Source organism: Callionymus lyra, chromosome 13 (assembly GCF_982586985.1).
Source record: "Callionymus lyra chromosome 13, fCalLyr1.hap1.1, whole genome shotgun sequence".
Lineage (NCBI taxonomy): Eukaryota > Metazoa > Chordata > Actinopteri > Syngnathiformes > Callionymidae > Callionymus > Callionymus lyra.
The window spans coordinates 20174099-20191195 of NC_141830.1; the positions used below are offsets into that span (position 1 = coordinate 20174099).

The window sequence follows — 17097 nt, forward strand, 5'->3', positions numbered from 1 at the left end:
GCCGGTCAGCTAATTACTGCCATTAACGCCGGGCCGGTGGAGACTCTCAGAGGCGTGAGAGATGGAGCCAGCCGGCGTGATGAAAGCCATTTTGGCTGCATAATAGACGTGCAATTTTGACTTTGAAATAGAAGCGGCGAGTCGAACACTGCTTTGTCAGTGTGTGTGAACGCCGCATCCACGGATGTGTGTTTCCGCGCCTCTGCTCTATAATACATCAGGGTCTGCGGGGACGCGCCCTAATTAATGGCTCGACCTGCTAACTGGCCAGCCCCCCTCTGTGCGCTAACATTTAGCCGAGCCCCTCCAGAGATGCACTTTGAAGTGCGTTTAATCAAGGAGTGACGGACATAAATGAGACAAAGTCAGGACGAACGTGTGGTTTTGTGCCCGGACATTTTTATTTGCACTTATATACACAATTCCACACGACAGAAGGAGCACGTTGATCTAATCCCGAAAATAATCAACACACAAAAAAAATAATCAGAAGCGGTTTTTGTCTTTACAGATGAAGTGTAAAGTGACGAGTGTGTGAAAGACACACCTCAGCTTGTCGGGGTGACATCGTGACAGGTGCTCACGTCCTATTCCTACATCCTTCCTAACAAAGTCCTCCTTTATCAGCGAGTGTCCATCTTCAGTTGGACTTGGACCAGATCTTCCCGCTGCCCCTCAGCCTGAAGCAGAAACGACACACATTAGATTAAATTGTACAAAAAAACAAGCTTCATGTCTCACTGGACACCTGCGGTCATTGGCTGGCTCTTCAGAACCAGAGAAAGACAAAAGTATTTTAACAGACGTTAGTTTGTAACTTACAAACTTATCACCATTTAAAAATAAATACTATCAAACCAATAAGTAGCACCAACACTGTTTTTCTGTCTGGTTCAAGAAGACAATTATGTATTTAACAATTACTTAGCAAAGAACAACCTTTCGGTTTAATTCAATGATTTCACTCGTCTGGCTTGACTCATGTGGGCCGGAATATTGAGAGTCTGCTTGTTCACGATCATTGTGTGATAATGTGTTACTGACAAGTGCTAGTTATTTGATCCGTTTCTATCGTCTAATAGCAACAGTTGCTGAGATGAACTCGATGACCTCTGAATGTTTTTGGGCTGTGGGAGTTAAACTACCCAAGCAAGAGAAATAGAAATACACGTACAGGAAGCAAGTTTCCTCAAGCTGGAAACTAACCTGAAATAATAATATAAGCTATAATAAATGAATTGCATCCTTGAGTACCTTGATCATTAAGTTTATTAGTGAAGTTTCATAAGAAATAAACTAACCTAAGAAGGCTCTTCTATTTAAAAGGACTTTTGATCAGATTCCTGGAAGAACCTTCTTATACATCCGACACAACTCCCTCCTCTGGGGTCATTGTTGCTCCACAGATCGCAAACACAAGCCTTCATAATTTGACTGTAACTGACACTTGAACGACAGTGTTCATGTGCTCTGAAGCTTGACCTTGCTCTGCAATGAAAAAAAATAATCTGATCCAAGTTGTGCTGCCCACATCTGACGAAGAGGATGATGGATGTGGAAGGAAAATGATGACAAGATGCCATCTGGAGAATCGGTGCCCCAAAAAAAATGTGTTCAGCATTTCTGTCATGAGCCAAAAGAACATCACCTGCTGCTGGAGCAGAAGATCTGGCTCCGAACACTGAAGAAGCTGTGAGGAGCTGACGTCAGGAGTGTGTGTTCGTTTAAAACGATTGTTTTACAGGAGAAAAGGATCACACGCTAAGAATAACACCAGTTCCGTTCCTAAAATAGCTCCACAACGCTGACGTGTCGAAGCACGTTCTTAAATTAAGGATCGAGTTCATTCACTTAGATTCCGGAGAATAAGAGGCGAGTCAGCATTTTGAAAGCGCTCCATGTTCAAGTTGACTGTGATGGCGGACATCAATACCGGGGGGGGGATCAGGACGCACCACTGGAGGGAGGGATGGATCTTTCGTGGGAGGAACACCCGGGCACATCCAGTGACATTTCATAGTCCAGAGCAGACATGAAATTAGCCAGTGGTAATTGGAGAGGGTGGAAGCGAAGACAAAACATGCCCTGAGAGCCTCAGTGAGTCTGATAACAAAGATACCTCATGCGAACACACAAAGCACTGACACCAGCTTCGGAAGCTGCTGCTGCTGGCTTCTAAAGTGGAGTGAATAAAAAGAAACGTGGCATTTCCGCGTTGAATTAACTTTGGTCGCTGCATCCACGTCCACATAATGGCTTCCAATTTACTGCTGGAGAAGAAGCTGGTTGTCGTAACAACAAGAGGAACGCTTGAAAGCTCTCTGGTACTTTAAACGTCAATCATACATTCTCACTACTTTCAGCTCCCACTCGATGACGAAGAACAAGCGCTGGACACGTTCGCCTTGAGCTTGATTTCATTGTTAATCTGTGATCCAGGATTTTTAAACAATAAGCATCATTTATATGCAAACTCTAGAGGCAAACGGTAGAAAAAGCCTCTAGACGCTCAAGATGGTTCATTCATCCAGACAACGTCGGCTCTCTGCTCCCCCAGGAGGCGTGAGATCGCTGGTACCAACTAACAACTGCAGGGACTTCTCAAGACCAAGGTTTCTCTCAGCAGTCGTGGAAACATTTGGCTAAAAGATTGAGCTAAAACCATGTCAGATACAAGCACTAACAAGGGACCACAGTCTTTCATCCATGAGAGCAACAATAAGCAACATTTTGGCGTTATAATTATTTTTCACATTTTCTGTAGTAAGATATTTTGAACAGTCATGACTTGTAGTAGTGGGTCAGAGACACTGTTTACTTAACTGTCCTGAGAGACTTTTTTAACTAACCAGAAAGATGAAAGCAGAAACTGACAACAAAATATTTCATCTCATTTTATGAACAAATGTATAGGCAGCACATTGGCAAAAGTGAAACAGCAAATTTATGACTTTTCTGACAGGTGTGGGGGCATCGAAAACAACATTTAAAACGTACATATTGTTCATGTTCATTTATGGACATTTTGATCCATGTTTAGTAGTTTTGAGAAGCATTTTCAAGGCACAACCAAAATGGCAACAGTTCCGGAATAAAAACTACAAGGAATTTTCATTGTCGTCTTTGACAACAAGTGTACAACTTCCTACTGACTCACCCTTTCACCTTGGAACTCTTTTTGCCTGGTTGCCTTGGCTCCTGTGAGGAGGCAGGATCCCGAGGCTCTGCCGGCTGATCTGCGTCCTGATTGGAGGCTGCTCCTGCAGGGGCGGGGCCTGAAGATGGCGAGGCTGCGCTGGCCTTGAGTGTTTTCTGCAGGTTCGAGACCTGCGTGGGAAGTTTAGGACGAGGAGAAGAAAATCGACTCATTAAAAAGAATTTTGAGTGAAAACACGGTCATCAGAGGGAAGAGAAACACTGTGGAGGCCTCCTGTCATGTCCATTACCATCATGATAATCATCAGCATAGTTACCGCTATCTTCGTCCCTGCTGCTGACGTCAGCTCTGCTGTACACCTCTTAGCCTGCTCTGAACCCCAGAGATCTGCTGCCTCACTCTCTACCTCACTCGTGCTGCTGGACGGATCCTCTCCATCTGTTATAGCAACTTTCTTCAATTTTAACACCTCTCTGTTGATTTTCTGCATCTCTGGGATGTTAGGTCTTTGACAGAGTTTCAATCTCTGTGTAGGTTAGAAAAAACTCATTTATGGTGGAGAAAAGTCTAAATAATCACAAGAATATACATCGTTTTTCAGTTGAATAGAGTCAGTCATTGCACTGAACTTCACCCTCAAGTTCCGTATTCTGTTAAGGAGATTTACTTTTTGTGGGTCAGACTGAGAGTCTCAAGTCGAGTCCGGGGGCCAGGGAAGAGATTTTGTGAAGCACCGACGAAAGCAGAGCTTTTGATACTGAAGTGTTTGTGGAAGACAAAATAGCCTCAGTCTGAATACTGACCTCGGTTTCCACTTGTACTTTGACCTTAAGCTGGCTCTCTCTGTACTGGTTGGCCCTGGAGACCTGCTCCTCGATTCCACACAGCACCGCCTCGCAGCCGGTGCACCTGGCCGAGGGAGGATGGAGATAATTGAGTTGTAAATCTTAAGTGTGTGCACAGACGCTCGGAGGCAACACTCACCACTCCTGCAGTGTGTTTATTATGTTTGGGAGCTCATTGGGACCAAGGTCACGACCCACGCTACAATCCACCTCCACCTGCTGGTTCCTCTGGTCCAGTTTGCCCTGGATGATGTCACAGTAGACGGCTTCGATCAGCAGGTCTTCCAGCTCCCGAACATTCTTCAGCTCCAGCTGCTGCAGCAGCAGCGAGTATGGAAGACACTGCAAGGATGCAAATGTTTTTTCTTTTAAATAGATATATAATGAAAAGTAAACAACATAAAATGATCCAACCTCTACACTTTGAAGGGAAGTGACATTCAAAAGTCGTACTTGAATTACTCATTGGCTTAAATGTCACTGCTAGAGGTAGATAAAATGAGACGAGACACTGAGCAATCCGGCGGCAATTAGAGAGTTCAGGCTTACATGCAGGAGGATGTGACATATTCTCAGAGAAAAGCAGGGGGCGAGAGCAAGCGGTGGCAGCAGTGAGAAAAGTACACGGCGAGTAAAGATAATGAATCAATTAGTCATCATGGGTAGGTTAAGCTCTGGACATTTGAGAAGGAGTGGTTTCATGGCATTAGAAAGTTATAGATTTACTTCTTCATCATGTATGTATGGGATAGAGGGAAAAGTTTTATCCAAGAGTAGTTTTATTTTTAGTTAGCTTAGAACCACGTTCCCTCATATAGTATTTGCCATGCTGGTAGATGGCCGAGGCAAAGACACAGTCACATGAACATAATGACCACTGCAGACTAACAAGACACCACAGGATCCCTTGTTTTGGCAACTACACAAGGCTGAGGCCATCGCTTTCTGTATCAGACCACGACGGACAACAGGGGAAGTGAGACGAGACAGATCTAATACCTTGAGGTTGGACGCCAAGCTGATGATAGACAGATGCCGAAGCTTGTTCCTTTGTGCAGGAGTCAACTCTGGAAGTGAAGCGGCTCTTTCTGCATCGGAAAGAACAAAAAAGGTTAAAAAAAACACTCGAGGTTTCTGAGTCTTGACATAAATTGGCATTGAGAAATAACTTTACAAACCCCAGAATAAATTCATTACAAAGATTAACTGTGATTTCCACTTCAAAACTGTAAAACCAATGTCCAGGCTGATCATCATCATCATTCACTGATATTCTACAGACCATTCATGATTTCAACAGTTAATAATAACAATTGAGTTAAAAAGTCAAATGTGTGTGTGTGTGTGTCTATTATTATAAATTCACACACCAAAGGTTCATGGTGCTGCATATATAACAAAAGACAACATCTAAATAGGATGAGCAAATCCTGATATACTTGTTCCATCGTACAGTTTAATCTGATGGCCAACATTTAATCCAGTGTCAATGATTAAATGGTGCCTAAAGCAGCGCTTAAAGAGCAACTGATGTGAAAACCCAACTCTCCTGACTAACATGTTTTGACTGATTAATTGATCAATGAAATATCTTTAAAGAAAAAAAAAATTATTATCACGTTCGATTTGCATATCGCATGTGCCAATATCTTGATATCGATATTTTTTAAGAGTGAGATAAGAGAGAGTGACAGAATCACTGCCATGACTGTACTTTTAAACACATACGTTTGTATTTTATACAAAAAATAATGATCAGAGAAATAGCACCAGAACTGAATGAAAATAAGACGCCTAAATCTGCATTGATTTCTGTTTGGCTACATGTATTCTATAACAGAGCCATTAGAGGATCACTCACCATCCTGATGTGTGAATTGTCCACACAACACTAGGTTTTTTATTACCAACATAAAGGTGTCTACATTAAACTAGACAGAAAGGGTTTCAATCAAGTCTTTCAATTGCTAAAAAGGATTGAAATTCATGAAATGCAGATAACATTTATTTTATTTAAAGTTGACTGCAAGTTTCTTTCTACTTTAAAAAAAAACATATCTTAAGTTTTAAGGAAAGAAATTGTTTTATAATAAAAAGTTGGGCAAAATGGCTCTATAGCCATCACACTGCCACTATTTCTTCTGCTTGTTTCCATAGTGATATGTAATAAGCATGGTCTCTAATCTTATGCACTCGTGGATATTGATGGCTGTAGAATAACGACATCGAAACCGATAACGATATCCACCGAAAGGAAAATGTCAGGCTTAGTCCAAAGGAAATGGAACGAGAATAGGTTTCTTTAAAGGACAAAGGGATGTTGATTTAAGTGTCTCTTAAATTAATCTTGGACCTCTATTGTACTCGGTTTGAACAAAACTCTATTTTCAATTAAATATTTACATTAGAAAATGTACTTGAGCGCCGCCAACTGAAACTGCTTTCTGTACATATGAAAATATTATTAACCATTACCACACCCACTCTGCTGTGATTAGTCAAGCATCAGGGTTTTTCACGGTGTGTCATTAATCCGGAATTCTCCGTACTCATAACCTCTTGTTCGCCGAAATTTTAGACAAACTTAATAAGTAGTTCAAAGCATCATCATAATGAGAGACTTACAGCATCTTGGAGAAGATTTCAACACTTAAAACATGTGAGTGAGTCAAGACAGTTGGGTTTTCACAGTAGTTTCCCATTTAAAAGGCTCATGTTACCAAACATGAGGTGTACTAATGCACTTATACACCCAGTTGGGTGTATAATGTTTAAAAGTAGGTTACACTCTCCCGAGATAATAATTGTGTACCGTACTTTCATGAATCTTCACCCGTGGCTACTTTAAAAAAAAATGTTTGTTTGCAAAGCAACAACATTCATCTACTCTCCAGCAGTCTTCTAAAGTCCCCACTGTGACAGCACTCACAGCCCCCTCACCACCCAGGAGGGAAGACTCTGACAGCCCCCCTGACGCTTCTCTGTAAACTCATGTCCCATCAGGCGGTTAGAGAATCATGGCCATAAGGAAAGAGACTAATTCAAAGACAGAAATGCCTTATTTCTTTGGACCTTGACCAGTGTAACATCTTGTGTTCAGGTTAATGAAAATACTGGGCTGCTACTTAAGTCAGCGTATGATCTAGCAGTTGTGTCTCAGGTGAGCGAGTCTAGTGCCTCAGAGATTTGTTTCTCGGTACTGAACTGCAATAAACAAATGGCATCATTACTTATTTACACAGCACTACCACTGCAGTACCTTTGTAGTCACAGTAGGTTCCGTAGGCGAAGAGATTGAGTAATTGGTACACCGGCGCATGTGGACCGTTCTCCAGCTGTAGAAGGAGAGTGGAGAGAGTATGACTTGGCAGAAGAGATGGAAATCTCACCATAAAGAAAACCAAGTAAATCTGCTTGCCGGGCATTTTATCTCAACACCATCAACAACTCAAGTGTGGGGACTTTGCTGAGTTGGTGGGAGACTGAAACATCATCGAGTAGACAAGTCAAGTTTGTTTATATACCTGACAAGTGGCTTCATACATTTTCTCAAAATCTTATAATATCCATGATGAATAAATGAAATGCTCAATCATTCTTAAACTTCTAACAAACCAAAGGGGGATTTATTTCTTTCATGATTTAAACTTTTTCCTATTGTATCGAGGTAATGAGCCGACTATTATTGAGATGAATCAGCATTGATCAGTTTACACAAGTTATTCCCACTGTTTTTTTAAGCAGGAGGCAGGATAATGTGATGATTAAGTGATATATTTTAATGTTTACAAACTTTCATAGGTTATATAAGAAAAGCTTCTATACTTTTAAAGAAACTGTCAAAATAAAATAAAAAATAATTGGATTATTATTTTTTGTTGTGCATTGCAACAAACTATTTTAAATTAATTCTGTGATACTTAACTATGTCATGCAACTCTCATCAGCTGTATGTAATACAATTATTTAAAACTTTGTATAAAGCATGGGAGAAGTGAAGAAGGGAGGAGAGGGATTTCAACATCTTCAGACAAGTCCTTGAAAAAGCAGACAAGTATTAAAAGTGGTGCACACTTGATTATTGGACGGCCTTGAATGTTGCTGATGAAAGTTCGAGCTGAGCATGAAAATGAAGGTCTTCGTGAAACATGCCTGCAAGTGTGTTAGTCAACATGAACCAGTCATGTTCAGTTATATCTAGTCTGTGATCGAGCAGGCTACAGTTATAATTCTGGGATGGTGACATCAATGGACATTCACTTATTTAAATGGAAATAGTAATTCTACAATCAAATATAACCCTGGCTGGCACCCTTTGGCATCATGTTTGTAAGATTGGATTGTTAATCCGTTTCATTTTTAATGCAGTTCCCAACCTTTTTTTCTGAGCAAACTGTCGGTGAGATCCTGGGGCCACTCACAAGCTTATTATATACGGTACACGTTTTCCAAACTGTAATAAGTTCAGTACAGTAACGACAGAGCTGCTTGATGCATGCTAACTACCCTTCGTCAACATGTCCACTTCCCGATTGAAACCACTAACAATTGTTAATTTGTTAATAATTAACAGAAAGGCATCATCAGAAAACTAAAAGATAATCCATATATTTGATTAAATTACACTCGGTTAAAGCCTGAATAAAGAAAGTAAATAAGTTACCTAAGCTTAAATTAAAAAGTTTCTTCTCACACTTTCTGCCCAATTATTCATTTACAAGCACAGATAGAATTGCTCTAATAAAATAAAGTCCCTGCACTGCAGAGCCATATACAAACAAGACAGCACTGCAACATCAGCACAGTGAAACACATTAAATATATTGAGAGATACTTATTTAAGAAACAAGGATCTATTAGATCATAATTGAACTAGACTGAATCTAATATTGGAAGTTAAGATAGATTGGATGAAATTTGACAAAAAAACGACACTTTGACAAAACATTTTTTTTAAAGAATCACCTAAAAAAACTAAACAATGAACATGAAAAGCACTTATTGTGTATTCTTTGATGGAGGTCGGTAGTCGAAAATGACAATGTTTGTATCAGCATGCTAGATACACTAATGCAAGTTATTTTGCAACAAAAAAATGAGCAAATTGGTTAGTCGCTATTGCTTTTTTTAGCAATACATTTTGTAGTTTTATTGATTATTTGCAGTGTTCTCTGGGTGTCAAGAGAGAGTTATGGAACAGAAGAGATAAAGTAAGGGAATACATAAAGCCAAACTCAAGCAAGTCATTGATGTTTCCGACAAAATACTTCTGGATCCATCTGGTAATACACAATATGAAAACGTTATCACGGTCCTCTGTAACTTACTTCTTTAACATTAGGTAGCTCTAGGATGTCAGAGAAGACATAGAGGCCTGGCGACTCCAGAAGAGAGCTGACAGCCTGGGCCAGTGCCGATCCAGATAGAGAGAGGAGCTGCTCCACCTCCATCTACAACACAAAGCACAAATATTGACGGTCAACATGATGCATATGCTAATAATGCATATGCTTATCGAGAAGATCAAACGGAATGACAACAAATATAACATGAAATTATCCCGAATAAAGATGCAAAAAGGGAAACTTTATACCACGGTTGGGATAATTCACTAACAATCAGTAAATACACAAAAAACTCATAGAACCTGCTGTTTTTCAATACAATAAATATAACATTAGTGTTGTGAGATTGTTGGTTAAACTTATATTTACGTTTTTATATTGTATAAAGTAGGGGGTGTATTGTTTAACATCTGGTGATAATGTATCACGATACTGTAAATACTGACACTTTTTTTTAATAACTTGATACCACTGCTATTGAATATCATATATCTGGGAAAAAATATTGTGGTATATCGCCATACAATATTAAGGTTTTCACTAAAGGTTATATTCTAATGTTATAGAGCTTGGTTTGTTCTTTGAGGGTTCTGTTGAAAAGCACAGTCTTAATATAGCTCATTACCCCCTTCCAGCCTGCCAAACATTTGTGTTGCATTGGTTTAGATGCCACCCAGTAAAAGAAAGAATAAAAAGGTGTCCTTAGACTGATAAATTATTAATGGAGGAGAATTTACAAGCTTTTGAAGATTTACACTCTTTTTAATTTAAAAGAATAATAAAGGTGAAATTGCTTGAACAAATCATTTTGTTCTCTTTAGTCATTTACAAGGTTTACTTAAAAGGCCTTTTGTAAAAGTGATCATTGTTTATAAGAATGAATAGAGTGGCTCACCCTTTGGAACAAAATCTGTTGTCCAAGATAATGATGTGATATATTTAGATGTAGCTGTGTTCAAACTGAAATGTGTCCCAGAAATTACTTTAAAAACAGTGACTGAATGATGAATAAAGACAAAGAACAACAAAGGCAAATGTAAAACAAACTGAAGCGAATATTAAAGGTCATTTCACAATTATTCAAAAAAGCTAAAACTGTGCCTTTGTGAAGTCATGCTGGACACTGGAAGAATTTCATGCTAAAGGCTGGTATCGAAAGACATGATAATAATGACGTTAATAATATGTACAATGCGTTGCTTTGTAAAGACGGCAGCAAAAAACAGCAGTTGGTCTTGATACAAATAAATGGAGGCTAGCGGATGACAGCCGGAGAAAAGCCCCAAATGGGAAAAAGGCACTGCTATGTGTGCAAATAAGACCATGGTATTCTGCAGGATTTTAGGCCCCACACAGATGTAAATATCTGTTTATCTGGCATGCAACAAAGCTGAAGGCCCATCGACCAAAATATAAGATTGGATAAGGACCAAGAGGTATTTAAAGAAATAAAATGAATGCTGAATTTCTGCTTGCAGCTGTGAGAAAACGTATGCAAATAAATAGAAGCTCAATTCAAACAAACTTAATCTGTTCCAGATATTAGTATTGTACGATAAACCTACATGCCTGCAGAGTATGCAAGTGACCAACAACACTTTTTGAAGGTACTAGAAACCAACCCAACAAAAGCATTTCTCCTGCTTTAAAAAAAAATGTGCACATTGAAAACTAGAATAGACAAAGCACGACATGTAAACTTGCAAACTAGGATTTAGCACCACAATTTCAATTATTATTAAAAATACAAAACAAATATATTTCCACTTGACACAACCATTGATGAGTTGAACAAAAACATAACCATTACATTCTAAATAGTTTCCTTTAAGGCCATTTTGTACTGACAACTTGCTACAAAGCATGGTTATGGTTAATCTAATATGGACTAAGACCTCCTTTAATTTATATCTGATATTTTAAGATTCTCTTCCGCCGAGCACAAATCCTGGTCCACAGGAGATCAGTATTCAGAGAAATGTGTAATACAATTATTGCGTCAGAAAACTTTCAGTACCTGCGGCCATGTTCCAAAATTAATAGAATATCTATTGTGGCACTTTAGACATGGCTGGCTGCTTTTTATGCTGTTTTTGTGCTGATGCAGTCAAAGAAAAATTGAACTGAAGTAAAAGCTTTCTTACTCCTTTGTTGTTGCTCCGCATTGACAGAATTTTAGTTTATCTACAGAGATAAAATGAAAAGGCAATAACAGTAAGGCAGATATTTCAGGGCGATGAAGATATTTCTTCGGGTTCCTCTAAAAAAGGTGAAGAAGCGAAGCTTGGCTCGGCATCAGTCAGAGACCCGATGAGTACGTGTTGTATATGGATGAAGCAGCTGTGCTGATATAGCCCAGACATCTGGGATACTCAAAAATATATTGGAATGCCATTACTGAGAGTAATTTTCTTGTTAACTGTATTGGTCAAAATTGATACTTCATGTTGGAGCAGCTGTAGATTCTGGATTGTATCAAACTTGATGATTCATTTCAAAACCAATTTGAATCATGTACAGTAAATTGACTATTGTGTTTGTTGGTGAATTTATAATTACTTTGGTGCATGTGCACATGCAATTTAAAGAATAAACTAAAATGATTAACAATTAAGTCAGTTTGAATAATAATTGTCAATGCGTGCCCGAATATATTTATAGTTTTCACATAAAGCTGTTTAGCAACAGGCTTAATGAAAGCATTAAAAATTCTTACTCACCAGAATTATTATCCATTATCGATGCTGCTGTTTTAGATTTAGCCCAAGCTTAGCAACTAGCTGCTGTTCACAATGACAAAAGTTTTTCTGCAATGATAGTTTTTGAAAACGGATAAGCAGGACCAAGAAAAGTCAAGTAAGTTCATATTCTGCTTTATATAATATGTGCCTTCAGTATCAATGTCAGCAAATAAATCCATCTGTAAATATATTTGCAAGTCAATTGTAGTAGGATGTAAAAGTTTGTCATATTCAACTTATGTCAAGAATACTGTATCAAATATTTTATAAACATGGTAAAAGATGGAACCCTTTAAAGCAGAAGAAGAGTCTACCAGTGGGTTTGCAGTCAAAGTCTTCTGCTAGTTTTCCCCGGCTCCCACTTCAATAACATTTCGTAATATCACATAATACTCTTTAGCCAAAACACTCCCTTAATGGCTCTGAGGCTTTCTGCTCTCCATGTCTGAGGCTTCATTTCCCTAAATCATAAAAGTTGAATGTCATAGCCAGAAGATTAATCTATATAGAGTGGCTCATGTTTTCCTCTGGGCATTGATGGAAGAGTGAATAATGGTCAAAATGATCCCAATCTTATGAGGGGTTCAGTGTTTCATTAACCTTTTGCTACCATATACTGTATTTGAAAATGCTCATGCAAGGGATGAAAATCACACACTTATTAGAGACATAGCATTTGCGATATAATCGCGATATTCAAAAATGCGATTATATCGCAGAGGTTGTGATTTTATTTAATGTTCATTTAATAGTCGAGCCGTCAAAATGACTTGGTTTTTAGTATTTGCACTGAGTATGTTATGTTTGTTTACAAGTGTAATAAGAGTAAATAAACCTTCTCCCTTTTTTAAGGTATGCTTAATTTGCCTTTATCATAAAAATTACTTAACGTTATCTTGAGAATAAAAGAGAAATGCATGTTAATGTAAAGTTAATAATTTATTGTATTTCATTTAAAAAATGCATTAAAAAAAGGACATTGAAAAAAGAATTGCATAAATAATGAAAATCGCAATATTTCGGAAAATAATCGCAATTATATTTTTTTCAATAATCATTCAGCCCTAGATATAATTATGTCAGGATAAAAGTCTTGTCATGTGCCACAAAATGACTAGAAAAAAACTCAAAACTTCCAGGCAGTATTGAAGACCAACCACATTGGTCAGCACACTGAAATTCTACAGTCATTTATATAATAAATCTAGGAAAAGACATAAAATCCTCTGAGATAAGGCCCATATATCATCTATGCATTGTGACAAACAATGAAAGAAAATTGCATTTCATTTTCAGCATCTGCCGGCTAACAAAGATGACATTTTCTATTCTTCTCCAGGATTGGCTTTTACTGCCTGAGGGAAGACGCATCACTTCAACCAGACATAAACACCCACTGCTTCTTATTCAGGTTAAATGTGACATAACTTTCCAGATGGTATATCGATGTATTCATCGGGCTGAAGAATAAATAACCTTTTCTAAATATAAAAAATAAAGGTTAGCAAATAAAATAAAAACAGCAGCAGGTGACAAAAAGATGGTTGAAAAATGTACAGTCTGCCACCAGCAATATTGGTTCAGGATGAGGAATTGTAAGATTTGTGCATTGATGCTTAAAGATAGCATTTGTATTAGGGCTGAACAGTTAATTGCATTTGCGATATAATCATGATTTTAATAAAATTAGGATTTCATATCACAAATTATACTATAAATTTTATTTTATGTTAAGTAGTATAAGTCACCCAAGAACAATGTGAAAGAATGGTGGAGAGCATGCCGAGACGCATGACAGCGTGATTAATAATCAGGGTTATCCCACCAAATATTGATTTCTGAACTCTTCCCAAGTTAAAACATTAGTATTGTGTTGTTTTAAAATTAATATGATCTTGTTTTCTTCGCATTATTTGAAGAAAACATTGCATCTTATTTGTTATTTTGACCATTTGCCATTTTCTGCAAATAAATGCCCTAAATGACAATATTTTTTGTTTGGAATTTGGCAGAAATGTTGTCAGTAGTTTATAGAATGAAACAAAAATGTTAATTTCACTCAAACACAGACCTATACGTAGTAAAATCAGAGAAACTGATAATTTTGCAGCGGTCTCTTAATTTTTTCCAGAGCTCTAAATGCTTTGTCACTCGCCAACAGAAACAGACTTTAAATGAATAGAATAAATAAAGTTTGTGTTCATTGAAGACAGTGTGTTCAAGACTGTTTAACAGTGAACAACAAATGTTTTTCTCCAAGAACTGTTCAAATATTCCGTGAACAATAGATCAAATAATGTCATGGGAGTTCTGAGTCAAGTTCTGTTTTGTGGCAGAAAAATGACACCTCTCCGTTCAATCAATTAGACACAATTAAAAAGTACAACTGGAGATCAATCAACATTTAAGCGGTAAAAACAAAAGCACAGTTTCAGATTTCATTCCATATTACTCAAGTTTATTTCAATCCAAATAACATAAAATGAGCTTTGAACAAGATGCAAATAATCTTAAATAAAATGCCAGAGCTAATTAGAAATTGTTTTCACAGCTTAATGAAATGTCGGATAATCAATTGGGAGGCTCTGTTGCTCATAAAGGAAAGTTATCCAACCACTATTTGCTTTATCTGCTGAAAATAATTAAAAGGCTTATCTAAAATTGAATTTGTGACTGTGGAACACGTTAATAAGAATCCGTACGTTTTCACCATTTAGCAATGCCAACTGCCACAAGATATTTTTGTAAAGGTTCTAACGATTAAGTCTTAAAGACTAAATAAGTGGACACACAGTAATGCTGTGGACCAATAATACGCATTTAAGGTGATTAAAAGATAAATTTGCCAGCACAGTGGTATGGGTGACAAAGTAAATGACAGATTAAATCTACTAAATACCATTTTAAGTTTTTATTCAGAATGACTCTCAGCGAGGTATGGAAACATAGCCCATCTTCCATGTTAATCTTTGTATCCTTTTTCTTTGTTATTTTTCTTTGATCTATGTTCTTTATCTGTCATCTTTCACTTTTATTGCACTTTGTCCTTTTGTTTCATGAAACTATCGTCTGTGTTGCTGTATGCTGCTCGAACAAGACCTCCAGGGGGATCAATAGATTTTAGGTTAGCAAATAATTTTAGGTTAGGTAGAACTTTATTGATCCCTCAGGATGTCTCCTTCGGGAAATTGTTTTTCCAATTAGACACAGTAATACAGACGATTATTCATAAAAATAAGAACAAGAACAAAGAGAAGGAAAAAGAAAAAACAAGATGATACAATCTAAGTCTAAAGATCTATGTATCTATATAAATATAATAAAATATATAAAATCTGTCTATCTATCCATCTTGGCTTCCTTACTAAGATCAGTAAGATCCTCCAAAACATCATTCCTTTTCACAATTGTCAACATCCAGGGTGATGTCTAGTCACTTCCTAATTATTCTTTATATAAGTTGCATAAGATGGTCATTTAACACCTGAGCACACATGGACATCCAAATGTAATCTCAGATGAATTATGTTTAGATCAAATTGCAAAGATTATGGTATATTTACTTGGATTGTGATTATTTTTACGCATCCAAATTCTTTTTTTTAAATAATCAATTGGGGTCTTTACATTATATCTTAAAAGTACAAAACACTCGATACAGCTTTATTAACATGACTGCGTTTATTCACCGTCCATCTTAAACAATTAGCTACACATTCCCCCAATCTATAAATATGTGAACAAAAGAAAATGTTTCACAGCAACAGGATTGGACTGAGATTAAAGCATGAGTTCATCTGTTCATTACTATTGTATAAAGAGTAATTACGTTTAAAACAAAATATTGCTTCAAGATATACCAGACGTTACATTCGGTTGAGCTCACATTAATAGCATTTTAGTAGATTGTGTCCGCCACGTCAGGGTGAGTGTTTTGAATAAAATAAACAAAGGTAAAAGTAAATGTCACAGAGATGTATGGTTCGTACCTAAAATGTTTAGTGTCATGCTAACGTCGGTGCTAGCGGCTACGCCGAGCTAGCCGGGCCTTGTTCAAAAACTCAAGCCATAGTCGTAACGCATACGAAACCGCAAACTAATTCAACACAACATTAAAACCCTTTTTAACATTAGTTCAAACAAAACGCTTTCAATAGGAGTCACGTTTTTTTGTCGTTACCTTCACTTGGTGCTAATAGATTAGCTTCCACTTGGAGGTTCAGTTCCGCTACTAGCTCACGTTCAACAACAAAACAAGGTGAGCTCTGATTGGATAGAGGGATGAAGTGGGCGGGTTCAACAGCGTGTCAATCAATATCATGTCACTCCAGACATGAGTGGGGACATCTAGAGGTCGCCAAGGGTATTGTCGCCAGAGGAGAGTTGGCACATAATTCATTCATTACATTTTCTGTTTATGTGAAGTGCGATAACATAACACACAGTCCCATACAATCAAACAAATCTACATGAATAAAAAAAGTAGCTTTGGAACAATCTTCCTCTCTCTTTGCGCTTGATGGATCTACTGACAAGAAACATCTCAAGACGATTTATTTTTTCAGGCTTTTCCTTGATTTTCTGGAACTCCTGTTTTGTTATCAGTTTTATCTTGACCTTTAAAGTATATACTTTATTGAATATTGTTTTGATTGTTTAAGCGCTTTGTGACCCTGGTCTGGAAAAGCGCTATACAAATAAAAATTACTTACTCACTTACTTATTAGTGACCTGAAATAACTTCAATCCTGACTGAATGGTAATGCATACATTTTTTAATCGTTTAACTGTTTAACGCAAGGGTCTGCTTACTGTATTCTAAGGTGGTTCAGTTCCCTCCTTGATCTCCTGCTGACTATTGTTTTTCTGCCCCAAGCTTTACTGGTACCTGTGACATACGGTGAGGACAAGAAAACACAGCAGTGTATGAATAACAAATGGGAAAACTTGTCATGAGACGTTACCTCACCCTACCCTTCGTTTTTATCAAGGTTCTATACGAAAAACAC

At 37.5% G+C, this 17097-nt stretch overlaps 1 protein-coding gene across 3 annotated transcripts; it reads right to left on the minus strand.

The window, feature by feature from the left end:
* Positions 1-379: 379 nt before the first annotated feature.
* cops7a (COP9 constitutive photomorphogenic homolog subunit 7A) lies at positions 380-16346 on the minus strand. 3 transcript variants are annotated; one of them, XM_087806146.1, is made up of 9 exons: positions 16269-16346; positions 9330-9452; positions 7262-7337; positions 5002-5090; positions 4142-4344; positions 3961-4066; positions 3474-3683; positions 3158-3327; positions 380-680 (listed from the first exon to the last, which is right to left on the minus strand). In XM_087806146.1, exons 2-9 carry the CDS (start codon positions 9450-9452, stop codon positions 641-643), a joined length of 1017 nt encoding a protein of 338 aa, XP_087662272.1. In that variant the 5' UTR covers positions 16269-16346; the 3' UTR covers positions 380-640. The 3 variants fall into 3 exon arrangements, with proteins under 3 accessions (XP_087662272.1, XP_087662274.1, XP_087662275.1); XM_087806148.1 differs by lacking the exon at positions 16269-16346 and adding an exon at positions 10243-10266; XM_087806149.1 differs by lacking the exon at positions 3474-3683.
* Positions 16347-17097: the final 751 nt, after the last annotated feature.